This window comes from Felis catus, chromosome A1 (assembly GCF_018350175.1).
Source record: "Felis catus isolate Fca126 chromosome A1, F.catus_Fca126_mat1.0, whole genome shotgun sequence".
NCBI lineage: Eukaryota > Metazoa > Chordata > Mammalia > Carnivora > Felidae > Felis > Felis catus.
This window is the reverse complement of record NC_058368.1, coordinates 132,612,817-132,640,138: the sequence shown is the minus strand read 5'-3', so window position 1 is coordinate 132,640,138 and position 27,322 is coordinate 132,612,817. Positions and strand designations below refer to the sequence as shown.

General features: G+C 39.4%; 2 protein-coding genes across 3 annotated transcripts in view; one reads left to right on the top strand and one right to left on the bottom strand.

The window, feature by feature from the left end:
- NLN (neurolysin) overlaps window positions 1-6,785 on the bottom strand; it is a 107,979-nt gene extending 101,194 nt beyond the window's left edge. Inside the window, exon 1 of the mRNA XM_011284017.3 lies at window positions 6,595-6,785. Within this exon, the coding sequence (XP_011282319.2) occupies window positions 6,595-6,635 (41 nt within the window). The 5' untranslated portion in view covers window positions 6,636-6,785. The remainder of the gene's footprint in view (window positions 1-6,594) is intronic.
- A 157-nt stretch (window positions 6,786-6,942) lies between these two features.
- The window catches only part of SGTB (small glutamine rich tetratricopeptide repeat co-chaperone beta), a 46,620-nt gene continuing 26,240 nt past the window's right edge, over window positions 6,943-27,322 (top strand). For both annotated transcript variants that reach the window (XM_011284029.4, XM_003981021.6), the window contains exons 1-4: window positions 6,943-7,078; window positions 8,576-8,697; window positions 18,337-18,440; window positions 22,814-22,883. In XM_011284029.4, coding sequence (XP_011282331.1) covers window positions 8,598-8,697; window positions 18,337-18,440; window positions 22,814-22,883 — 274 coding nt within the window. In that variant the 5' untranslated portion in view covers window positions 6,943-7,078; window positions 8,576-8,597. The remainder of the gene's footprint in view (window positions 7,079-8,575; window positions 8,698-18,336; window positions 18,441-22,813; window positions 22,884-27,322) is intronic.

Genomic DNA, 27,322 nt, shown 5'->3' with positions numbered 1-27,322 from the left:
GAACATAAGGATTTGGGGCTGCTTTGTTCATCACTGTATCACTAGACCTAGAATAATGTTTGGCACATAATACTCAGTAAATATTGGCGACTGAAAAAATCAGCCAATCAATTTCAGCTTGCTGATGAAGAAATAAACACAGAAAAATTAAGTAACTCTGCCTAAGATCACAGGGCTAGTCAGTGGCAGAGGCAAGCAGGCTACAGATTATTCTAGTCTAGTCTAGAGTACTATACTACCTGCCTTTCTAAAGCAGAGTGTGGCATATACATATGTGCCCAATAAGCATCAATTTCCTTGGTTCTTCCTACTTTAATCTAGGTGCTTCTCTCCACAGAAGTTCTCTCTTTTGTCTTAACCAAAGAAGTGATATTATTTAAACATGAGAAAGTACTAGGACGTTTCTGTGCAAAACCAGGGGTAAAGACCAACAATAAAAATCCTCCTTTACAACATTTTAAAATCCATTTATACAACTAATGTGTAACCTTTGATATTTGTAACTTAAAACCTTTTCTCCATTAGTATTTTTTTTCTAGCACCATTGTAAAATTCTGGGGTTTCTAACTACTGGATTTGGGGAGACAATCTCGATTTTATTTAATTACAGTTAAGATACATAAATGTTAAGTTTATGAATAACTATAATTTAATTTGTCTGACTTTCTAAGACTTCCCATATGAATAAATTGGGAATGCCTGGGTGGCTCAGTCAGTTAAACGGTTAAGCACATAACTCTTAGTTTTGGCTTAGGTCATTATTTCCTCCTTTGTGGGATCGAGGGCCGTGTCAAGCTCTGCACTGACAGCAAGGAGCCCGCTCGGTATTCTCTCCCTCTCCCTCTCTGCCCCTCTCCTGCTTGCATGTGTGTGTGCATTCTCTCAAAACGAATACATATTTTTTAAAAAAGGAAAAAGAAAACAAGGAACTTTTTTGGTCTTCAGATCACAAGTCCTGAAATTTTATTAGAGAATTAAACTCACCAAATAAACTCTCAAAAAAAAAAAAAGGGGAAGTGAATGTAAATTATAATAAGAAAAGTTTCAGGGCATCTGGATGGCTCAGTTGGTTGAGTGACTTTGGCTCAGGTCATGGTTCATGAGTCCAAGCCCTGCATCTGGCTGCTCGTTGCTGTAAAGGCGGAGCCCACTTTGGATCCTCTCTCCCGCTTTCCCCACTTGCACTTTCTCTCTCTCTCTCTCTCTCTCGAAAATAAACATTAAAAAATAAACATTTAAGAAAACAATAAGAAAAGTTCTACTTAACTAATTGGTAAGGATAAAAAATATTAAAATGCTCAGTGTTGGTAATCGTGTAGGAAACTAGCATTTATACACTCCACTGGTAAGAGTGAAATTCGGTTAAAACTTTTTGGAAAAAAATAGGTACCAAATCCTGAAAGATGTGCATCAAAGGCCTCTGATGTACAAATTCCTTTGCTAAAAACTTATATTGATGAAATAATTAAGGATTTGGAAAAAGACCTAATAGTAAGAATGTTTATCTAAGCACTATTACTCAGCAAGAAGTTGGGAAGAGTTATATCCAAAAGTAGGGATTAATTACCATACATTTCCAAATGGACTATATTGTAACTCTTTATATTATGGAAGAGTGCTTGCAGTACATAAAAATTATAATAAATATGGTATAATCTCATATTTGTAAAAACAAAAACATCTATGTAGAAAAGATTTTGGAAGCTATTAACACATGGCTCTTCTGGATCGGTGGACTTGTTTCTTTTGCTTGTCAATATTTTCTAGTTTTCCACAGTGAACACGCATTGCTGTCATAATTTTTAAAACTAAGGGTTTTTTTTAATTGAATGAGGAAACAAGGGCCATTATAGGCATAATCTGGACTAAATATTGTTGAGTCATCTTTCCCATTTGTCTTTTTGATCATGCCATGATCCATCCCTCACTCTACATTAGATTCTGCTTGGCTCAAATTCTGTGCAATTTAGATGAGGTAGGAAGGGAAATTCTCCTGGTTTAATTGCTATGGCAACAAAAGTTGAAAGAAATCTTAGGTATCATTTAGTCTAGTCCTTTTCATTTTACAAAATAAGGAATTTGAGAGATCCAAGATATTGAGTGATTTACTTAAGGTCATAGGTTATCTCAACAGCAAGCATAATGTCTTCAGATTCTCAGTCCCCTCATTCCCAAGAAGTTAGCCTAGTAATCCATCAATGATATGGGCTGCTCAAATGGCTTTGGAAGGGGATATATAGCAGCTCTGCCAACAGGAAAACACAAGAAGAATCTTAAGTCAGTAAATAAAAACCTGGTCACTTTAAAACACTAAAATGAACTCCCAAGTGTCGGAAGAAATTAGGAAAAATATATCAAGAGAACACAGAGGGCTTCCATGTTGCCTAGTATCGACTGTTTTTTGGAGGATACAGTTTGAAACAAAGATATTGTGATTAACTCACTCACAAATGCTGTAATTTAATGACTACTACTACTGTATATGTTGATTAACTGTAATATTATGCTGTTAAGTAATCAAATAGTTGCTATAGTTGATCACCAGCTTTTTTTAAAAGTTTATTTATTGAGAGAGACAGAGACAGACAGAGAGAGAGAGAGAGAGAGAGAGAGAGAGAGAGAGAGAGAGGAGAGTGCACGAGCAGGGGAGGGGCAGACAAAGAGAAGGAGAGAGAGAGAATCCAAGCAGGCTCTGCACTGTCAGCACAGAGCCCAATGTGGGGCTTGAACTCACAAACTGTGAGATCATAACCTGAGCCAAGATCAAGAGTCGACACTTAACCAACTAAGCCACCCAGGTACCCCTGATTACCAGCTTCTAACAAGATAATAATTGCATGGCTTTCTATATATTTATTTTCTTCCACACATAAACAAAGAATCTGAGTAACAAGGGGCACTTGGGTGGCTCAGTCAGTTAAGCATCTGACTCTTGGTTTCAGCTCAGGTCATGATCTCATGGTTCATGGGTTCAAGCTTCTCAACGGGCTCTGTGTGGAGCCCACTTGGGATTCTCTCTTTCCCTCTCTCTCTGCCCCCCTCCCCTGCTCTCACACCTCTCTCAGAAAAAAAAAAAAAAATCTGAGTAACACAGACCAGTGGTTTTCAAAATGTGGTTTGTAATCCTTGGGGATGGGAATATGGAGGGGGGTCCTTGAGACCATTTCAAGTCATCTGTGAGGTTAAAAGTATTTCATGATAATACTATGATATTATTTACTTTGTTCACTTGGTCGACATTTGCACTGATGGTAAGAAGCAATGGTAGATAAAATCATTGGCACCTTAGAACAAATCAAGGCAGTGGCACCAAAATGTCTTAGCAGTCATTATATTCTTTACGACCACTCACTCATGCTAAAAATTAATGTCAATTTCACTTTCATGAAATAGTAAAATATTTAATTTTATTAAATCTCAATCACTGAATGTGTATGTGTGGCAATGTATGCATACAGCATTTCTGCTGCAGAAATTCTCTCAAAAAATGTAACAAAGTGAGCCTGTCACTTCAAGGAACTGACAGTATTTGTTAGCAGTGATAAAATGTCAGCTTTAAAATGAAAATTAGAATTTTGAAAAAGTGCATCTGGCATTGTGAGCTTGCTAGTTCCCTAATACTTCAAGACATTTATGATGAGATGGATGATGATATTAGGGAATATGATTTGATATTGTAAAACGTAATGTATCAACATTAGGAAGATCTGTTTAACAGAGTGAACTGCTATTTTCCAAGTAACCAATGTTTGGTATTTGAAAATCATGGGTAAAAGATCCGTTTAAAATCTAAGATAGACACATGGATTTTAATATGATAGAATAAGAAAAGTACATGGATAGTTTCATATTCTGCATTGAAACTAATCTTTAAAACACTACCACATATCAAACTTTGGTATGATATAAAGCATATCCATGATTACTTTTAAAAAGTAGTCCTAGGGACGCCTGGGTGGCGCAGTCGGTTAAGCGCCCGACTTCAGCCAGGTCACGATCTCGCGGTTCGGGAGTTCGAGCCCCGCGTCGGGCTCTGGGCTGATAGCTCAGAGCCTGGAGCCTGTTTCCGATTCTGTGTCTCCCTCTCTCTCTGCCCCTCCCCCGTTCATGCTCTGTCTCTCTCTGTCCCAAAAATAAATAAATAAATAAATAAATAAAAAGAAGAAGAAGAAAAAAAAAGTAGTCCTAGGGGTGCCTGGGTGGCTCAGGCATTTAAGTGTGTGACTCTTGGTTTCAGCTCAGGTCATGATCTCACGGTTCATGGGTTCAAGCCCCTGACAGTGAAGGGCCTGCTTGGGATTTTCTTTCCTTCTCTCCCTGCCCCTCCCCTGCTCACTTTGTCTCTGTCTCTCTCAAAAAATAAATAAATTTAAAAAGAAAAGTAGTTTTTCCAAATATATATGAATGGGAGGTGGAATTTTTTTCATCTTAAACCAAAAGAGTGTAACATATCAAATGCAGAATCAGATGTAAGAATTCAGCTATTTTCTATTAAGTCACACATAGACAAAAGGTGAAAACAACCCAAATGTCCATGGACAGATGACAAACAAATGTCATATATCCAGACAATGGAATATTATTCAGCTTTAAAAAGGAAGGAAATTCTGACCTAAGTACATGGATGAAACTTAAAAACATTATGCTAACTCATATAAGCCAGTCACAAATACTTTATGATTCTACTTGTATGAGGTTACCTAAAAAAGTAAAATTCATAGACAGAAAGAATAGTGGTTACCAGGGATGGGAAAGAAGAGAATGAGGAGTTATTGTTTAATGGGTACAGAGTTTCACTTTAGGATGATGAAAAAGATCTGGAGACAGATAATGGTAATGGTTGCACAACAATGTTTAAGTTCTTAATGCCACTGAATCTTGCACTTAAAAATGATTAAAATGTCGGGGCGCCTGGGTGGCGCAGTCGGTTAAGCGTCCGACTTCAGCCAGGTCACGATCTCGCGGTCCATGAGTTCGAGCCCCGCGTCAGGCTCTGGGCTGATGGCTGCCCCTCTCTGCCCCTCTCTCTCTCTGTCCCTCTCTCTCTCTGCCCCTCCCCCGTTCATGCTCTGTCTCTCTCTGTCCCAAAAATAAATAAAAACGTTGAAAAAAAATTAAAAAAAAATGATTAAAATGTCAAATGTTAAGTTATGTATATTTTACAACAACAAACAAAGCTGAAGAAAAGGAAAAAACCCCCACAATTCCACTCTTCTTACTCATGTTTTTGGAGGAGTTTTGGAAAATAGTTAGTTTGGAAAATAGTTTCATTTTTAATGAAATGTTATTTGTGCATGTAATGAGTTTATTATTGTTTTATAAATAAACTAATAAATACTTTACAATTCCCTAGTTTTCATCTAATATGGTTAATATGGATAGATCTAGTACAACCCACATTAACAGAAGCTCTTAGGTCCTCAATGATTTTTGTAAGGTAAAGAGGTCTTGGGGCTGAAAAGTTTGAGAATTGGTATCTTACACGATATTTATTCTTTCTTCTCACACCTGCATTATTTATCTTCACTGGTTGGTATAGCTGCATTTGAAGTTGTTATCACTTGCAGCCTGCAGACTAAAAGGACAGCGTGAAATATGGCCAAAACCATCACATTAACTCTTTATAATTACTACTGTCCCTTGGACGCACCATAAGTATAAGGACTGAGCAACATAAAGCTCCTCACGGATGAGTGACCATGTACAATAGAAAACTGTTAAAAAGGTTGAATGCTTAACATTTCCCAAAGTAGTTTTGTAAGTATCTAGCAAGAAAGACACATTTCCTTTTTTCTGTTGGATCTTCATTAGGATGTACAGTTCAAGGCTGTCTTCGGGAATGGGAGTGGTAGAGGCATTGTTTCTGAAAACCACTCCATCTAGCGCATCCAAGCAAAGAATTTAATTCTCTCACCATCTTGCTACTGGTCTGTTGCAGAGGGGTGTGGCTTGGGAGCTAGGAAGCAATCCAAAACAGCAGCTGAGGCTGCCCCAAACCGTGTCCAAGCAATAATTTCCTCCATTTTGGGCCAAGTCAATTTGCCCCAGCAAGAGGCCGAATGTTTTATGGGGAAGAGGTAAATAAAAAGGAAATTAGAAAGCATGGACGGAGAAAAGCCGCAAAACCATAGCGGTTTCATCTTGCAAGGACGTTAAACGATTTGTATGCTAATGATGTGCGTGAGGGGCAAATTAGAATCCCTATTCCTGAGTCTACAGCTGCCAGCACTTTCAGTAAGAGGTCTGCAGTTCTGGATGGGGGGGCGGGGCGGAAGTCAAACGATTTTCTTATCCGAACCATCTTTCTGCATTCATTTTGGGCCGGGCCTGTGACCAGTCTCGCTGACTGCAGCTGAGGCAGTCCCAAACAAAGGGGAATGGATGCCTTCCCAAGAGAGCGGAGGAGGGAAAGGTGGCCCCAAGTTCCCCCGCGCCAGGTGTCCCTCAGGGCAGAGCATGCGGGCCGCGGGGAGGGAGAGGCCCAGGAGCGTCAGAGGGGTGCGCTTGGGAAAGCCCGAGCACAGGCACTTGGCACTGACAGGACGGAAAACCACTCCCGGCCCACAGTCAAGGTTAACCCGCACACCGAGATACCTGTGGAGGCCTCGCACAGCCAAAAGGCACTGGGCGATCATGGGAGCGCCGAGAGGCGGTGGCGGCGGCGGCGGCGGGCGCGTTGTCCTCCGGTTTGGGGTTGAGGGAGGCGGGGCGCCCGGGAGCCAAGAGGCGGCCTAGCGGAGGAGGCAACAGAGGCGGTGGCTGCCAGCCCTGCCCGCGCCCTCCCACGTGCGGCAGCACCACGCCGGCGCCCACTTGGGCCCCGCCCCCCGGCTTGCGCCCCGCCCCGCGCTCCTGGCACCGCCCCGGGGGCGGTTCTGGCGAGACCCACTGGCCGGGAGCAAAGCGCACAGCCGGGTGGGCTGAGGGGCGGCGGCGGCCCCAGAGCAGCGGAAGTTTTGGCGACCGCTGGCACTACTACGATCGGGAGCCAGGCTGAAGCTCGGAGGACCAGCGAGCGGGCGGACCGGTTTACGGACGCCCGTGGGCCCGCTGCCACCATCTCGCGTCCTCTTGCCTGGTAAGGGGCTTCTGTCTGGGATGGGTGCGTCTCCTGCCGCCCCAGGTGGGGCCTGCACCGCGCACCCGCATCAAACCCCGTCTGGGCCGAAGCGAGGCCCGGGTACCCAAGGGAGGTAGGAGGTCGATGTGTTACGGGGAGAAGAAGGGGGAGAAGACGGGAGGAGATTGGCTGTCTTCGTTTCCCCTCCTCACCTTCTTCACTCCCCATTCTTTTTTCACCTTCTGCCCTGGGGCCTTATTTAATACTTGCAACCCCATGGCCTAAAGACTGGGCTTGCCTTTAGAATAAGCCTAGAAATAATAAACATCCTGGCGGCGGGTACCACACCCTGGCTTTGGATTAGGGAACCTGGAGAACAGATGGATGATGCGATTTAGTGGAAATAAGCCATTAATGCCGGCTGGCCCTGCGCCACTGTTTGGATGCGATAGTATTCCATGTGAATGAACATGACCGGGAGCTTCCAGCTTGTCCACGAGAGCACAGCTACTGCAGAGAGCACTGGTCGGTGTGTAGTATCCATCGATTTAGGCAATGATTTTCCGACATATCTAGATTAAATAGAAATGCTATTTTTATTAAGAATGACACTCAATAGTTGAACACCCTTTCCTTAATATACTTCCTCCTCAAGTAACAGTCTCAGCCTAAAAAAGTTGGTGCAGTGTAAATTATGCATACATTAAAAAAAAATCTCATGAAATAGACGAAGATGCTTATTGTAGATGAGCATCTGAGTCAGCAGTATGAAATCTCCCTCAACATAGTACTGAGGCCTTTTGGGGATTTCTACTTCTGTATCTGTACCCCTGTCCTTATCCGTATCTGTACCATATATACTGTTAAGATATAATGAGACAATGGGGCGCATGGGTGGCTCAGTCGGTTAAGTGTCTGACTTCTGCTGAGGTCATGATCCCACAGTTCGAGGGTTCCAGCCCCCCATCGGGCTCTGTGCTGACAGCTCAGAGCCTGCAGTTCGGAGCCTGGAGCCTGTTTTGGATTCTGTGACTCCCTCTCTTTCTCTGCCCTTCACTGCTCACACTCTGTCTCTCAAAAAATAAATAAACATTAAAAAAAAAAATACAGTGAGGTAGTCAGTGACTCTCTCTCTCTCTTTCTCTCTCTCTCTCTCTCTCTCTGCCCCTCCACTGCTCACACTCTGTCTCTGTCTCTCAAAAAATAAATGTTAAAAAATTAAAAAAAAAAAAAAAGATCCAGTGAGTTAGTGTCTAAGCTTGTGTGGTACATGTTTGAGAAAAATTCTACTTTTGCAAGTTTTAACATAATCTAATACTACTGGGTATAAATCAAAATATGTGATACATTATCATAACAATACTTTGTGTTCTCCTGACTTTTAAAAGAAGAATGAAGGTAATGCAGGTTTTGTTTTTGCTTTTTACTTTTGATGTAGTTTATAACCCTTGTTATTTATAACTTTCCTAATTCTTTAAAATAACTTAGATCAGTGTTTTCCTTTTTCTTATCAAGGAAAAGCATTTAAGCTTTTAAAATGTCATCTATCAAGCACTTAGTTTATGCAGTTATTCGTTTCTTACGGGAACAAAGTCAGATGGATGCTTATACTTCGGATGAACAAGAAAGTTTGGAAGGTAGGCATGAGCGCTTTTTGTTCATTTGTATTATAAATAAAGACTAAAATAGCTATAAGCCTGACTTTATGACCTATAATAACAAAATGATAATGTTTTGTTGATCTTTCGAGAAGAGAGATCCTGTGTCCATTCTCTGAGGCTTGTTTGGTTTTAATTAACAATACAATAGGAGGACTGTAATTCACTTATTGAGGACCTAGTAGGTGTCAGAACTATGCTGTTCACACTCTGGGGAATTTTTTTTTTTATAGTAACTGCCAAGTTAGTATTATCCTCATTTAACAGATAATAAATGAAACCAGATAGATTAAGTAACATAACAGCGAAATGTGGCAAAGCTGACATTTAAATCCTGGTTTTTATTCTGAAGATCTTGTGTCTTCCTGATAGGAAAGCATCTCGTTTAGGATTGATATTTGAAAATACCTTAGTCATCATAAAAGCAGTATGTAAAAGTCTAATAATTACATCACAATTAAACTCTAACAACGTTCTATTTGGACACTTGAAAATGAGAGGATTTTACCCTTGTTTTATGTAAGCTTTAAATATTAGATTTGGTAATCTGTAAAGTTGAGTGAGACTTGCATGAAAGCATCATGTGTTTCCTTGACACCATCTTTTCTGCTTCACATTTATGCATTATAAAAATTAAATTCACTATAACCATGGAAAGATTGAATTCTGCAGATGAGCTTGTGGAGGTTCAATGAGTATACCTTCCTTGTGGCCTAAAGACTTAATTATTGCAATGAGACAGTGCATTTGGGAGAATTTAATAAGTTATACAATTTGATTTTGTCATCTTGAAGCTATTTCTCCTATAAAGGGGATCCCTCTATTAATTTCAGTAGGCACTTCCATTGTGAATATGCTTTTAAGAGGTGGGGATGAAAATCGGCATTTGCTCTAAATCTGCTTGCAATCTGGTGAGATGCTGTCTTTCCAGGTGGCAGTGAGAGGAGCAGGTGACACACAGTTGGAGAACATTGCAGTTGGTTCATTTCATATTAAAATCTTTTTGTCCTCAGTTAGACTATGTGAAGGTAAAGGTGACTGGTTATCTAAAGAAAGTGTTGGTTATGGTTTCTCAGTAATAAACACATAAATGCAATTATTTAATAAAAGATGTTTCTTTCCTAATCAAAGCAGTATAATACTTTTAAGGGCCAGAAAGAAAATTGAGAGGTTTCTAAAAATCAAGATGTTATGCCCTATTTTTAGGATGGTCTTCAGCCAAAAATATGTGCCTTCATCTGTTTGTTATGTATGGCAGTCAGAAATAGTGCCAATTGTTTTTGACCGACCCCTATTTTTGACTCTGTGAGTCTAATTTAATTGAGTATGAAATCATGTGGAGAAGTCTGCCCACCTTCTAGACATTTAAAAAAGCTCTAGGAAAGGAGCCTGAGTTCTAGCACCAGCCTTACCATAGTGGTGAAGAATTATAGCCTTATCAGCTTTGAGCTTTTTCATCAGATTTTGTCACCCACATCTAATTGTCATCATCTACCAACATCTACTTCATGTGGCTCCTGCCCTCTGTCACTCTTTCTAGTACTACTCCTGTCTTAATTCTTGGCAGTTGCAGTGTACTCATAGGTGATTCTTTGAGTTCTCTCAATACTTGGCCTTTCCTCCAGTGATCTCAACCACTCAGCTGTTTGGCCATACCCTAGACTAGTGGTTCTCAACTCAGGATGATTTTGCAACATCTGGAGATATTTTTGATTGTCACCAGTGGGGGGCTGCTTTATGGCACCTAGTGGATAGAGGCCTTGGAAATTGCTAAACATACTATAATGCACAGGATGGACCCCAGAACAAAGTCCAAAATGTCAGCAGTGCCAAGGGTGAGAAACTCTTCCCTGGACATTATCATTACTGAAACTGCATTCTCCCCATAATCTCTATCGTCAACATAACACTTCCTGACCACTACTGCCTGTCTTTCCAACTCACTCCCTCTAAAATCGCTACCTCAACAATTCTTGACCCTACCGATACCTCCAGTATGTTGATCCCTTACCTTTCATACCCCTTTTCTTACCCCATTTAAATACCATGGTTCATAATTATGTTCATGCATTGTACATCTCTCCCTTTCTTGTAAAACCCAACCTTGTTTAAATTTAGCTCTCCACCTACTCTGTGCTCATGTCCATGTGACTTTGTATAGATGGAGCAAAACCTATAACTTTGCCAATTGATCCCACTTTGATTTCATCATCATGAGCCTCAAGTGGACCTGTCATGCTGCCTGGCAATCACACTGTCTCTTCCAAGTTCATTCACACTTTGCTCTCCTAGACCACCACTTTAACACTTTCTCCCATCTTCTCAAACTCTGAAATCTCCTCCTCTGTACTCACTTTTAGTTCATGAGCTTCCTTCTTACCCTACCAAGATAATTGAAGGAATAAGAAAACAACTTCCACAGACTCCCCCTACCCCACCTACCCACCCACCAGCCTGTACACCCCTACATATTCTGCTTGCTTGGCTAACTATTATATACTATGGACTAAATGTTTGTGTTTTCTCAAAATTCATATGTTGAAATCTAATGCCCAGTGTGAGGGTATTAGGAGGTGGAGCCTTCATGATTGAAGTTAGTGCTCTTATAAAGTGACCCCAAAGAATTCCTTTACTCTTTCTACCATGTGAGGACACAGTGAAGAGGTACCATCGATGAACCAGAAGGCAGGTTCTCATTAGACATTGAATTTACCAGCACCTTAATCTTGGACTTCCCAGCCTCCAGAACTATGAGAAATACATTTCTGTTGCTTATAAGCCACCCAGTCTATGGTATTCTGTTAGAGAGGCTAAAACAAGATTAAGATACCACAGATGAACTATCCATTGTCTTTTCTAAGTGGAACCTCTTTACTGGCACACTGGGTCTGATTCCATCCTGTCTCACCTACTCTGGGATATCGCTCTAGTTATTCTACCCTTCTTGTCTTACATCAGCAAATTTTCACTCTGTGTTGGATCATTTTTATCAGAATATACTTTTCATTGTTTCTCACTTCCTAAAAAAACAAAAACAACAGCTAATTACTCTTGCCATATTACCCCCTACTTCCAAACTACTGCCTACTTTTATTGTCTTGCTTTTGCTAGAAACCTCGTTGAAAGAATTATCTATACTTTTTAAAATTCCTCTCTTATTCTTTCTTGTACCCATTCCAGTTTGGCCTTTGCTTCAGCCTCTCCACCCATAGTCTTCTCATCAAAGTCATCAGTAATTGCTGAGTTATTTAGTTCAGTGATCAGTTGTCAGTCTTCATGTGTCTTTTTAGCTGCTGTTGATAAAGCTGATGATATCCCTCATCTCACAGCCCCCACCCCTGCCCCGCTGTCATATATTTGATTCACTTGGCTTCCAGGATACCTCCTCACATTCTCTTGGTTTTCTTCTTATTGCTTGCTCCTTCTGTCTCCTTTGCTAGTTTCTCATCTCTTCCCTGACCTGGAGTGCCCAAGGTCTAGTGCTTGATCTTCTCTTCATTATCTATGCTTATGTTTTTTTTTTTAAAACGTTTATTCATTTTTGAGAGACAAAGAGAGACAGAGTGTGAGTGAGGGAGGGGGAGAGAGAGAAGGAGACACAGAATCCCAAGCAGGCTCCAGGCTCTGAGCTGTCAGCACAGAGCCTGACACGGGGCTTGAACTCACAAACCATAAAATCATGTCCTGTGCCGAAGTTGGACAGTTAACTGACTGAGCCACCCAGGTGCCCCTACACTTACTTTTTTGATGATGTCATTCAGTTTCTTGGCATTTAACTAAGACCTTCCTTCTGAACTGCAGATTTTTATATCCAACTGCCTACTAGATATCTCTACTTCTATGTGTAATAGGCATCTCAAAGTGAACATTTCCAAGACTGAACTCCTGATCCTCCCACCCAAAATCTGTTCCTTATCTCAGTTGATGGCAACTCTATCTTTTCAGTTGCTTAGGCCCCAAACTTGGGCATCGAATTCTGAACTCTTTCTCTTGGACTCTGCCTTTAATCATTTAGTAAATCCTGTTGGCTGTACCTTCAAAATTAGAGTCTTAACTGTTTCTTCCCATCTCCACTGATGTCACCCATGGATATAATTAAGTACTTCTCATCTTTTTTAATGTAATAGCTTCCAACTGATCTCTCTGCTTTTGTCCTTGCAGCTTTGTTGACTATTCCCAATATAGCTACCATTGATATTTTAAAACAGTATGTCAGGGGCCCCTGGGTGGCTCAGTCAGTGGAATGTGCGACTCTTGATCTCATGGTTGTAAGTTCCAGCCTCACGTGGGTGTAGACATTACATGAAAATAAAATCTTAAGGGGCGCCTGCATGGCTTAGTCCATTAAGCATCCAACTTCTGCTCAGGTCATGATCTTGGACTTTGTGAACTCGAACCCCGCGTCCGGCTCTGTGCTGACAGCTCGGAGCCTGGAGCCTGCTTTGGATTTTGTCTCTCCCTCTCTCTCTGCCCTCCACTGCTCATGCTCTGTCTCTGTCTCTTTCCCACACTTAAAAATTAAAAAAATAAAATCTTAAAAAAAAGAGCCTATCATTTCTCTACTCAAAATCTTGCAGTGACTTCTTCATGCTACTTAGTCATTGTTTAAAGTATTTATATAACTCAGGCTTCTGTGATGTGTTGTTCACAGACTCTTCCCCTTTCTCATTTGGCTTTAGGCAAATTGGCTTCCTAACTCTGAATACACAAAATCCTCTTTCCTAAGGGCTTCTGTTCTGGTTATTTTTTCTGCTTAGAATGTTGTTCTTCTAGATAATGGTAATACCCCCATCTTCTTTGAGTCTTTGTCAAATCTGTTTTCTGAATGAGGTGTACCCTGGGCACGCTGTTACATCTGGAATCTGCTTTCCTGCTTTGCTCTCCATACTCCCATATCTTCACCCTTCTCTACTTTTTATTGCTTATAGCCTAGCTCTTCACCCCTGTCCCTGAATGTCAGCCCCAAGAGGTCAGAGATCTTTTCTGTTTTATTCACTAATCTATCTAGCGCATGTACAAAAGTACCTGACACATTGAACTGCATGTAATATAGCGTAAGTACAGTAAACATGGGTTGAATTGAATTGGTGAATTGAATGAATCGAGTGATCCTGGGCATATCAGTTAGTTGGACTATATCTTTATTTCTAAGTCTGTTGAGGGAAACTGTCTGCCTCTTCTCCATCAGACAGATTTGTTAGGAGAATCAGAATCAGTCATGGCAGGTAACTAGAGTATGGAAACTTTTGAATAAAGTGCTGAACAGGTAGGATGTGGTAGGTGTTGAGTAGAGTTCTTCACTGTCCTTCTCCTCATCAGTACCAAACACACTATTATTGTTTGGTGCTAAAGGGGAACAATATTTATATACAGTATTTGTTTATAGCGTACGACTTATTCATGAGTACGACCTCCTCAAAGGAGGATTGAATGTAATAATCCTTGTTTCATAAGTGAGAATCTTGAGGTAAAAGTAAGATAAATTATTGTACCTAGGTTATTTAATTTTTTTTGGCTGGATAAATAATAAGGTAGTCCTGAGTTTTTGCCATATTACCCTCACCCCACATAATACTTCATGCTTTTTTGTCTTCCTTTTGCTGGAAAACTCTTTGAAAGAGCAGTCTATGCCTTTTCTAATTCCCCTCCTTCTCTTTTTTCTTGAACCCGTTCCAGTTGGGCCTTTGCCTCAATCTATCCATCTACACTAACATCATCAAGGTTAAACACTTTGGCAGCTAGGTTTACCTATCAAACAATTCTTTTTGCTTATACAGAGAATCTAAAATAGTCAAACTCATAGAAGCAGGGAGCAGAATGGTGGTTGCCAGAGCCGGGGAAGGAGAAAATGGGGAGGTGATTGTCAAAGAGTACAAAGTTTCACTTATGCAAGATAATCAAGTTCTAGAGGCTTACTACTCTTCACAGTGCTTATCATCAGTTGTTATATACTTAAAATTTGGTAGGAATATAGAACCTAGGTTAAGTGTTCTTACAACACACATAATAAAAGTGATAAGAGCAAACTTTGGGAGGTGATGAGTATGTCTCTGGATTCAATGGTGGTAATGGTTCCACAGGTGTATACTGATCCTCAAATTCATCGAGTTATAGATGTTAAATATGAATAGCTTTTCATATGTCAACCATACTTCAGTAAAGCGGTTTGAAAAAACACACAGCAAATAATTGTGTTTAAAACAAAACATCCACCTCCTTTAATGATATTTAATTGTGTCTAGTATGTACAAGACATGTGTTTTAAGATCAGTGGCCACAGAGATAAAGGAGCTAGACTGAATTGCCTCAACAAGATAGAGCATAAAAATCCCTTAGTTACCACATGGACTTTTCACCTGTCAGTGTTTAGCACTGAAGTTACATACTCTGGTTTTTGGTTAAAGACTTGGTTGTGGACTATCCTTTTTTCCCGTGGCTGTGAACTAATGTTCTGGAGCGCAGAAGGGCCCTACTCTACAGATTTTATTGTTGTTATTTCCTCTGTAATTTAACTATCCTTCCATTGTAAACAAAGAAGTAGATTAACTTTATTGAATACCTACTATTTGCCATATATGTTAAAGTCAGAGATGAATAAGGTATAGGCCTTATCCTCATGGAGACAGTCTAATGTGGGAGATAGACATTTAAGAGCATGTCCTATAGTATGATAAGTAAAATAATAGAAACATGTACCAGTATGAGTTTACATGGTACAGTAAAGGAAATGACCAGTCTGATCAGGGAGGAAAGATATTGATCAAGAATCAATATATACACATAAACAGACACATTTACCATTATTATTGTTGTGGTTTACATTAACTGACTTCATGGCAGCGGGAGCATATTTTCTTGTAGCCCAATGTTTTTAGTGCTGGAGCAACTAAAGTGTGAAAACAAGTGCTAGGCAAGAATAGAAATTGAGAGGATGAGGAATGGGTAAACAGCAGATTATTTTCTATGTTAAAGGCACTCTGACTTCTTGTGGTTGGTAACTTAGTTGCTTATTAGTGTTTATTTATTTATTTAAAAATTTTTTAATGTTTATATTTTTGAGAGAGAGAGACAAGAGTGTGAGCGGAAGAGGGGCAGAGAGAGAGGGAGCCACAGAATCTGAAACAGGCTCCAGGCTCTAGCTGTCAGCACAGAGCCTGATGCAGGGCTTGAACTCACAGACCGCGAGATCATGACCCCAGCTGAAGTCAGACACTTAACCCACTGAGCCACCCAGGTGCCCCAATGTTTATTTATTTTTGATAGGGAGAGAAAGCGCGTGCAGGGGAGGGGCAGAGAGAGAGGGAGAGGATCTGAAGCTGGCTCTTTGCTGAGAGCAGAAAGCCTGATACAGGGCTCAGACTCACAAACCATGAGATCATGACCTGAGCCAAAGTTGGACGCTTAAGTGACTGAGCCACCCAGGTGCCCCAATTCAGTCCCTTTTCTAAGGAGAATTGTTCTGTGGATAGTGATAGTAATAGTATTTCTATTATGACAGAGGTGTTTTTCTCAGGGCCATAATTAATACATAATGTATCCTTTAAAAGTCATACACAAGTATCAATGAATCTATAATCAGACAGAGGGTGATGAATACTCTATGATCTCTCTTATATGTGCAATGCTAATAAATAAACAAAGCAAGCACATAGATACAGAAAAGAGATTGGTGGTTGTCAGAGGTGGGGCATGGAGGTGAGAGTAACGGGTGAAGTGTTTTTGTTCTGTTGTGTTTTTAGTTTAAATATATTGCATACAAATAATAATGAAAGTCATACATAAATATTTGTGAATCTATTCCATACTGCTTGGAAGTACACTGGACACTGTGGCTACATTCTCATCTTGTGGAGCCAGGAGAGAACTCCTTTTCAAAGGAGAGAATTCTCAAGATGAGAATCTGCCTCCATTCACCTCAGTGAGTACTTGTAGAGAGGACAGGTTATCTTTCTTCCCTGTGATTGCCCTGGTTTGGACTCCTTATGTTTAGATCGTTTAAGTAAGAACCCACTTGGTTTTCTGCTTCCATTTTCTCCTTCAGCTTGTCTTATTCTAATTCATTCTCTGCATTCCTATCAGACTTGTAGTTCTTTTTTTTTTTTCTTTTTTAAATTAATTTTGTTTTTTAAATTTACATCCAAATTAGCAGATAGTGCAACAATAATTTCAGGAGTAGATTCCTTAATGCCCCTTGCCCATTTAGCCCATCCCCCCTCCCATAACCCCTCTGTTTGTTCTCCATATTTAAGAGTCTCTTATGTTTTGTCCCCTCCCTCTTTTTATATTATTTTTGCTTCCCTTCCCTTATGTTCATCTGTTCTGTGTCTTAAAGTACTCATATGAGTGAAGTCATATGACACTTGTCTTTCTCTGACTAATGTCACTTAGCATAATACCCTTTAGTTCCATCCACGTAGTTGCAAATGGCAAGATTTCATTCTTTTTGATTGCCAAGTAATACTCCATTTTATATATCCACCACATCTTCTTTATCCATTCACAGACTTGTAGTTCTAAACACAAATCCAGTTATGTTATTCTCCTTCACTGAGTTCTTTAATGGCTCTCCATTTGCCCGTAGTGTGAAGTGCACATTCTTTAAGAATGTTATGTGAGGTGCCTTGTCATCCAATAACAGACTTGCTTTCTAGCATCACCTCCCATCATGTCTTTCTACCCTGTCCATACCCTCGCTATATCAGTTATCTTGTTATATACCAAATGCAGATGACACACCTTATCACCATTTAACATGCTGTGTACTTTTGTGTTTCTCTGACTCCTTCTATTAAATGTAAGCTTCAGGGGCGCCTGGGTGGCGCAGTCGGTTAAGCCTCCGACTTCAGCCAGGTCACGATCTCGTGGTCCGTGGGTTCGAGCCCTGCCGTCGGGCTCTGGGCTGATGGCTCAGAGCCTGGAGCCTGTTTCCGGTTCTGTGTTTCCCTCTCCCTCTGCCCCTCCCCCGTTCATGCTCTGTCTCTCTCTGTCCCAAAAAATAAAAAAAAATAAAAATAAAAAAAAAATAAATGTAAGCTTCATCACATGAATAGTGATTTTTGTCTTTAGATTAACTGCTGTATTTCTACCATCTTGCACGTAGTAGGTGCTTAGGGTAAATTTGTATGCATGAATGAATTTTAAAGCCAGCCTATCTATCTAAGTAAATATACCAGGATTAATATTTAGTGCTGTTTCTGTTACTGTTTTTGGTCAGGTTGAGAATTCTGTTTCTCACATAAAAGAAAGAAGATTTTTTTTGTTTGTTTTATTCAAAACATTAGAACATTGGTGGATAATAGATATTGGCAGGGAGGAATAACTTACTGTTAGTGACTGGCTTCAGCAAGAATATGATGTAATAGATATATTGAGAAATTATATTCTAGGTAACATCTTTCTTTAAGTGAGGAATAAGAAATCAAGTTGTCTTCCTTCAACAGCTGATCTATAAACAGAAGTCTCTATGTAGCTGAACCATTTAGTTTTCCTTATGTTCTGTGATCATAAATACTGAATTACCACAGATTGCACGGAGTGCAGATTTCTACCAGAAAAAAAGAGGTTGTTTCTTTTTTTAGGTTGCTAATTTTCTTTTTCACTATTCAAATTTATTTCAAGTTGCAATTCAGTGCTTGGAGACAGTTTTTAAAATCAGCCCAGAAGATACTCATCTTGCAGTTTCACAGCCTTTGACAGAAATGTTCAGCAATTCCTTCTGTAAGGTAAGCTGTCATTGTTTTCTATTAGTATCTGATTTAAATATGACTACAATATTATGTTGAGTTCTTAATATTTTATGGGCCAGGCCTTTAAGTACCTAACTTCTCCCTAGGTGTAAGGTAGATAGTTCACATGGATATGATTTGGGAACTAAAATATAACTCTTTTAATGTGCTTTTAGATTTTCATATTAGTAGCTATTCTCATTCTCTCACCTTCTTTTATATTTAATGATGTACTTTTTAAGTCCTTTATATTATCTGAGCATTTTTAGATTTCTGACATCTGTATTAACATTCCCCTAAAGCATTGAATAAAAGATAAAAACAAGATTTTCCTGCTTACGCAGCAACTACGTAGAAATAGATTCATCAGAAATTGAATCATCACTTTGAAGCAGATTTCATCAAATTGGCCATTGTAAGGCCTCTTTAAAACAAGGGAAGGTTCAGGCTCAATGTGCAAACGTAACACTGAAAACCAAGTTTCTGATGTCTGCTCTTGAGAACTGTTTACATCGTCTCTGGTTTCTGGCCTTTTCAGGGAACATGACCATAAATTTGAAAATTTTAAGGTGACTGAGTTTAGGGCCCCAGGGTGATCTCCCATGTGTTTTTTGGTTACATTTTGATGCCTCATGAACTCATTTTGTTATTCTAGTTCTGTATTCAAGCTTCAGTACAGAAGGAGGCACTCAGGAGAGAGGCTGAATCATGTAGTATATATTTAAGCCTGGCAGGGACATTGCTGAGAATACCACATTGACTGTTTCTAGGACTTGTGAGAAGAGGTTCTGAGAGTTGCAATGAAGATGGCAGTTTGGCAGTAAACTGTTCTCTCTTTCTATTCTTGGAAAAAGAATAATGCAGTTATCACACAGATGAATTCTAATTATATAACAAAGATATAAGGAGATAGTGACGTGTCCCTGCACTCCTCATCAGAGAATTCCCCTTTTCTTCACTTCAGTTGCTATGGTTCTTTCATTGCCTGGGTTTCTGGCCTCCTTAGGGAACCCCATTTCAGTGGCTGGACATGCCCATGGCTGAAGCTAAACTTCTTTAACTCCTAGATGCCCAAGAGGCCTCTGCTGGAGACAACACTTGGAGGTGCTCACTCCTTAGCTCTTGTCACTGGTGACTTAGTACTAAAGAGATCAGAATTTTTCTTTACCTCCCAGAAAGCTCAAATTGACTTTTTGCACTCTGTTTAAGTAGAGCTTTTTTTTTTTTTTTTTTTTTTTTGACGCCTGTCTTACTTTTTCTCTCTGATTGTGTTTAACTGTAAGCATTTTTGACTTGCTATTTTAAAAATATAATTTCTTTTTTTTTACATATAATTTTCTTTATCCAGTCATCCATTAATGGACATTTGGGCTCTTTCCATACTTTGGCTATTGTTGATAGTGCTGCTATAAACATGGGGGTGCATGTGTCCCTTCGAAACAGCACACCTGTATCCCATGGATAAATGCCTAGCAGTGCCATTGCTGGGTCGTAGGGTAGTTCTATTTTTAGTGGTTTTTTTTCAACGTTTATTTATTTTTGGGACAGAGAGAGACAGGGCATGAACGGGGGAGGGGCAGAGAGAGAGGGAGACACAGAATCGGAAACAGGCTCCAGGCTCTGAGCCATCAGCCCAGAGCCTGACGCGGGGCTCAAACTCACGGACCGCGAGATCGTGACCTGGCTGAAGTCGGACGCTTAACCGACTGCGCCACCCAGGCGCCCCTATTTTTAGTTTTTTAAGGAACCTCCATACTATTTTCCAGAGTTGCTGCACCAGCTTGCATTCCCAAAAATATAAGTTCTTAAACCTGGCTTCATTGTGTATCTGTATAGTATTATTTGTGATGTCACTCCTTTGTTTGCCTTATTTAACAGCAGCAACTTCATTACGTATGTCTTTGTTAGCAGAGTACAGCAGACAGAGTCTAAACCTGCCCAGAGCAGCATACAGATTGTTATAATTAAGGAAATTATTTGCCTCTTTTCAGCAATAAAAAAGAATGAAATCTTGCCATTTGCAAAAACATTGACAAAGCTAGAGTATAATGTAAGTCGGATAAGTCAGTCAGAGAAAGACAAATCCCATATGATTTCACTCATGTGGAATTTCGAAAACAAACAAACATGGGAAAATAAAAAAGGGAGACAGAGACAAACTCAGAAACAGACTCTTAATTATAGAGAACAAACCGATGGCTACCAGAGGGGAGGTACGTGGGGAGATGGGGGAAATAGGTAATGGAAATTAGGAGTCCACTTGCTGTGATGGTCACCTGGTGATGGATACAGCTGTTGAATCACTCCATTGTACACCTGAAATTAATATAATATTGTATGTTAACTCATTGATTTAAAATAAAAACTTATAAAATTTGAAGTTATTTGTCTCACCAAGTGTCCATGGTTGTTATTTCTGTCATTTTAGTTTTAGGATACTGGTCTTTCTCTTCTGTTTTTTCCCTCAATTAAGTTTATATACTAAATGGATTCATTCCTTTTATATAAGGCAGGTAACACTCATCCCCACATCATGGCCTGCTCAAATGCATTTAATGAATATGAGAATTAGTTTTCAAAGTTATACAACTGTGGCAATTTCATTAAAATAATTCAGAAGAATTTAGAAGACAGAATGGATTAGAGTCCATTTCTCAATATGCCATTCTTCTGACTCAAAAAGTCACTCCCCTCCCTCCTCCCCTTAACTTCCCAGGATTATTAGAAGATGTGAAATAGAAGAAACCCTGAAAGTAGGTACTGCAGGGCAATAATGTGTCCTTGAACTACACTTACATCCTAGGAGACTGTAGCCAGTTTTAAGTAGTGACCTCTAGTTATAAGGATTCCTATTTGTATTCTATACATTTTTATTCCAATATTTTATGCTTAGAAAAACTGATTAGTATAGAAAGATTAAAAAAAATAAGAACAACTCACATACTTTATGATTTTGTACTTGTGAATATTTGTGTGCAATTAGCGAAGTATATTTCCAAAGTTAGAGCTATCAAGTTTATTGAAACTTTGGTCAAGACAGAGATAATGGTGAAGGACGCCTGGGTGGCTCAGTCAGTTAAGCATCCAACTCTTGGTTTTGGCTCAGGTCATGATCTCATGGATTCGTGGGTTTGAGCCCCACATGGGCTCTGCACTGACAGTGCGGAGCCTGCTTGGGATTCTCTCTCTCCCCCTCTCTCTGCCCTTCCCCACTCGTGCTGTCTCTGTTTTTCTCAAAGTAAATAAATGGTGGATATATTCTAAATGTGGTACATAGGTATATTAGCTACAAATTATGCTTTCTTGGAAATTTTAGACTTATTTATGAACTTCAGAGTCAAGTGTAAAAGCAGCACAAGTTAAAAAAGATCTTTCAAGGGGTGCGTGGTGGCTCAGTCAGTTAAGCCTCTGACCTCAGCTCATGTCATGACTCACCTTTCGTGGGTTTGAACCCCCATTGGGCTCTGTGCTGACAGGTCAGAGCCTGGAACCTGGATTGGATTCTTTGTCTCCCTCTCTCTGTGCTCCTCCCCTGCTTGCACTCTCTCTCTCTTAAAAATAAATAAACATTAAAAAAAAAATTTTTTTTTTTAAAGATCTTTCAGAAATGGAAAAATACATTGTGTTCCAATTGCTACTCAAGATATTTCTGAATGCCCCTTCGGTTTGAACATTAGTAATGCAAAAGAGGTTTGAGGATGATAGTAGCTACTGAAAACAGGAAATTTACATTGCCTTTTTTTAATGATAAATTAATATATGTCCATTGTTTTTAAAAAATTGGTCAACAAGGAAAGATATAAGGAAGGAACTGAAAATTTTACCTCCAAATATTACTTTTAACCTTTCTCGTTAGACCTTTCCTGTCTTTGTTGTTTTAGCCTGTGTGCATGTATATGTGTGTATGGACATATTTAAACAATAGTGTTACATTATTAATGCTTCTTTTTATAAACTGTGAATTTGACTTAGGATATCTCTTTAGATATTAAACATTATGCTTCAAGATTTTTATTAATATAAATAATCTCTTGAATATATTTTCTATTCCTATTCTTTGTATACTGATTATTTATATTGTTCATGAAGTAGGGTTTTTTTGATGTAGGAAAAGCAAGTAAAAAATTTGATTCATATTAGCCCATTATCTTCTAGAAAAATTCTACATACTCATTTTTCTAAAAAACGTATGTGGAAGGACTTTCCCCCTATGTCTATGTAACCCTATTATTTACAGCCAGATTTCATCCTGTGTAAATATAGGTGATTTACTGTAATACAATTTATTTATTATTATTTATAGTTCTGTGGGATGACTTTTTTATGCAGGTAAATGGAAACTCTGTACATTGACTTTTATTTAATTTCAGAATGATATTTTGCCTCTCTCAAACTCAGTGCCTGAAGATGTGGGAAAAGCTGACCAATTAAAAGATGAAGGTGAGTATTTCATAGAGAAATTACTATTTCGTAAAACTTCATGAAACTCTGGAGAAAGTGACTCTGGCAGTTGGTGAGAATCTGATTTACGCTGCCAAGTCTGAACTGTCATATGTCCACATGATATTTGTGAAACAGAAATGAATGTGATATGGAAGAAACCTGGAATGGCTTGTGAACAATAATGTAGTTATGCCTTGCTTCCAGAGAAGCAGATCTGCTGTGAATAAAACTTGCAAAACAAGTAACTTAAGGGGTGATTACTTCTAACTGCATTTGCTACGTGTACTCTGGGGTTCCAAATTCTTCTTTATGCCTGCAGAGAGGAAAGGAGAAATTTGGGATTTCAAATTTTTTTTTTTATGCTTGCATAGAGGAAAATAATTTTCAGTATTATTTTAACTTTTGTATATGTTTAGTGTTTTTGAGTTCTTTGATACTTGTTAATACATGTATGTGGCGCTTGACTTAAGTATTTATTACCACATTTGACTACTACATAATTACATTTTTCAATACTGGCTCTTGAGACATTTTTAGTCTCAATAAATCAGTGTTGAAGATCTGCGTTTAATTTTTCCTGTCATGTCATTTATGTTAAGCTATAGAGGAGAGTTAGGTCAGGCACACAAGATTTGTACTAAGAAGCTCTCGGGAAGAGTCTTGTATTGGCAATGAATGAGAGCCAAAAAATTCCCTGTCCTGTAGGCAGACATTTATTAGGGAATATGCCACATTCAGAAGCTATGCAAAATTGGTTCAGAAACCATTTCCTGGACTTTAAACTGAAGAAGGCAGTTAAAAACAAAACAAAACAAACACAATCACTTGATTTCTTAAAAGGTAGATATGAAAGAGAGTATACTCTTCCTATTCCTTGGGTCTTATCCTCTCTATCAAATTTTTATTTTAAACATACATGTATATCACTGTTGTTTTTTTTTAATATGCCACTGCTTTTAATGGCCACACAGTGCTCCATAGTACTTTAGACCATGATTTACTTACCTAGCCAGATAATTTTGTAATCTTAGATAAACATTGTCTTTTTTTAAATTTTGTTTTTTAATATTTATTTATTTATTTATTTATTTATTTATTTATTTATTTATTTATTATTTTTTTCAACGTTTATTTATTTGTGGGACAGAGAGAGACAGAGCATGAATGGGGGAGGGGCAGAGAGAGAGGGAGACACAATCGGAAGCAGGCTCCAGGCTCCGAGCCATCAGCCCAGAGCCTGACGCGGGGCTCAAACCCACGGACCGAGAGATCGTGACCTGGCTGAAGTCGGACGCTTAACCGACTGCGCCACCCAGGCGCCCCAATGTTTATTTATTTTTGAAAGAGAGAGAGAGAGAGAGAGAGACAGAGCATGAGCAGCAGAGGGACAGAGAGAGAGGGAGACACAGAATCCAAAGCAGGCTCCGAGCTCTCAACACCGAGCCAGACGCAGGGCTCGAACTCACAAGCTTTGAGATCATGACCTAAGCCAAAGTCAGCCACCCAGCTGACTGAGCCACCCAGGCGCCCCATAGATGACATTGTCTTAATATCTTTGTCTATATTTTTACTATTATGTGATTATCTTCATGGGATTACATTATAAAGTTCTGTATATCCAACAAATAGACTGATTTCAATTTTTAATTTCTTACTTTAAGAATTAATACTACTATAGTGGCTTTAAATTTTAGAATAGTATGACTTTCATAAATTACATGCAAAATTAAGTAAAAACTAGATCCTTGTTGTCATTTGAATTAAGAGTACTCCCCAAAGAATTTGGATTTAAACTATCTGGATAGAAATGCATTTTTCATATATTTAGTTTCTAGTTGAAACAATTTAACCTGATGTTTTTTTCCCCCCACTCTGAGTTTTGTAGTTGTGTGAAATCCTTAGTGATGCTGTGTATTTTCCATTAACGCTTGCTTTTTAAGCTCCCTTGGTTTAGCTCTAGTAATGATATTGAATAAATGGCAAATTGAAATTTTATTTTTGGCTCTCATGTTTACTCCCTCTGCATGCAGAACATGGGGAGATTGCATTCCCCGCAGAGTTTGCTTTGATATAATGAATGTTGGTAAAATGAGGATTAAGAGAATATGCAGGCTGAGACTCATTTAATGCTCCAGCATGGGTAACTGAATTACTTACTACTTTCCCCTTTAACCACAAAAGGTTTTATTCTTTTTATTTCTTTTTTTTTTTTCCAACTTTTTTTTTTTTTTTTTTTTGCGACAGAGAGAGACAAAGCATGAACAGGGGAGGGGCAGAGAGAGAGGGAGACACAGAATCGGAAACAGGCTCCAGGCTCTGAGCCATCAGCCCAGAGCCCAACGCGGGGCTCGAACTCACGGACCGCGAGATCGTGACCTGGCTGAAGTCGGACGCTTAACTGACTGTGCCACCCAGGCGCCCCTTATTTCTTTTTTTAATATTAGAGAGAGAGAGAAAGAGTGAGCATGCACATGCGCAACAGGTGGGAATGGGGAAGAGAGAGAGAGAGAGAGAGAGAGAGAGAGAGAATCTCAACTAGGCTCCAGACTCAGCGCAGAGCCTGAAGCAGGGCTCGACCCCACAACCCTGGGATCATGACCTGAGCCAGAATCAAGAGTTGGACACTCAATCGACTGAGCCACCTGGGCACCCCTCAAAGCTTTTATTCTTTCATTTTACTAAAACCTATCACATCTGATTCATGTTACACACAAAGTTAAAGCAATTGTTATTTTATACAAGTTTTTATTCATGTGAGCACTAATGGCCACTGCAGTTTGTCAAGCATAAGGTTTTTCCAGGCTGCCTGTGACACTTGTCTGTGTTAATCAAGGCTTCTAGCCAGGTAGTACCTTCCTAGAGGTGTCTTTCAAATATTTTTGTGTGCTTCATTTGTAAAGAGTTGCAGTAAGTTGAGACAAAACCAAGATGGTTTCTTTTCTGTGATTCCCTGACACATCACAAAAATATGTACATATCTTGTAGGTTGTCTTTTTTTTTTAATATTTATTTTTGAGAGAGAGAGAGAAAGAGAGCGAGTAGGGGAGGGGCAGAAAGAGAGGGAGACACAGAATCCGAAGCAGACTCCAGGCTCTGAGCTGTCAGCACAGAGCCTGATGTGGGTCTCCATCCCATGAACTATGAGATCATGACCTGAACTGAAGTCAGATGCTTAACTGACTGAGCTACCCAGGTGCCTCTTATAGGATGTCTTGATAATTAAAGGAGACAGTTTTACAGGAGAGTACCCCATAAGTATAAAGTGCTATACAATGTTCAGTTATATTTATCTTTACAAATTTCTTCATTTGTGTCCCAAATATTTGCATATTGGATATTTTGTGACTTGAGGCTTATCGTAAATATATGTAAATATATATATACATCTAGTGTACATATGCATAGTGTATATACAATGTAGTATGTAGACTTTTGATATGGTGGTTTATAAGAAAATATATACAATAGATTTTAATAATAATAATAATAGTTATTATTATTATTATAATTCCACTCGACTATCAAATGATCTGTCACAGTTGCTCACTCAGGAAAGGAATAGGTGAGCTCTTGCACTGCAGGGCCAGCCGCTCTGTCCCCTGGAATCTCAAGGGGGCTGCACAGTCAGAAGCACAGCTCCTGGCTGGGTTTGCCAACACTGTTGCTGAACAAACTCAGATAAAGTCCTAAACTTCTTGCAAGAGTAACCAGTAATTCAAGAGAGGAGGGTTTGGAAAAGAGAAAGGAGAAATTAACTTTGGGTGCCAGCAGCCAGGGGAGGCGGCAGGCTCCATCTTTACACATGCCCACCTCTCCTCCCACAAGATGGACACCTAGAGTTTTACTGGCAGAGGTTCAGGGGGTACGTGCTAGAGAGCCTGGAGGCAGTGCATGATCACAGCTGGGGATCAGTATGTTTTCAGCACGTATAAAGGGTAGGGAAAGGGATCTGAGGGGCGTGGTATTCTAGGCATTACCTTGCTATCAGGGCTTTTCTAGTCTAGCAGTTGGAATGTTCTGGTCATTGCACAACACCTTCATCATTGCCTCAAGAAAGTGTGATAAGAAATAAGAACAATGGATTTTAGTTAGAGCATGAGTTAAGTAGTCTTTTCATTTTCTGGTTTTAACTCTTAGGGTCTATAGTTGAGCAAGAGGGCTGCCTAAGAACCCCGAGACAAAAAGGCCCATAGCAACAGGAAAATCCACATAACCCAGAAAATTTAAATCTTTTACATGGGTTAAGCAAATGTATTTCAGTACTTAGGCTCATGTAGTTAATTTCTTGCTCTATCATAAAAACTATGTAATCCTCTTAGTTTCCTTAGAGGCTTTATATTCATTACATTTTGGGGGTGGGGGTCTAAATTAGTTTTTTATTTATTGTAAAAACAGCTTTATTGCAAATAAAATTTACTCCTTTAAAGTATATAAAT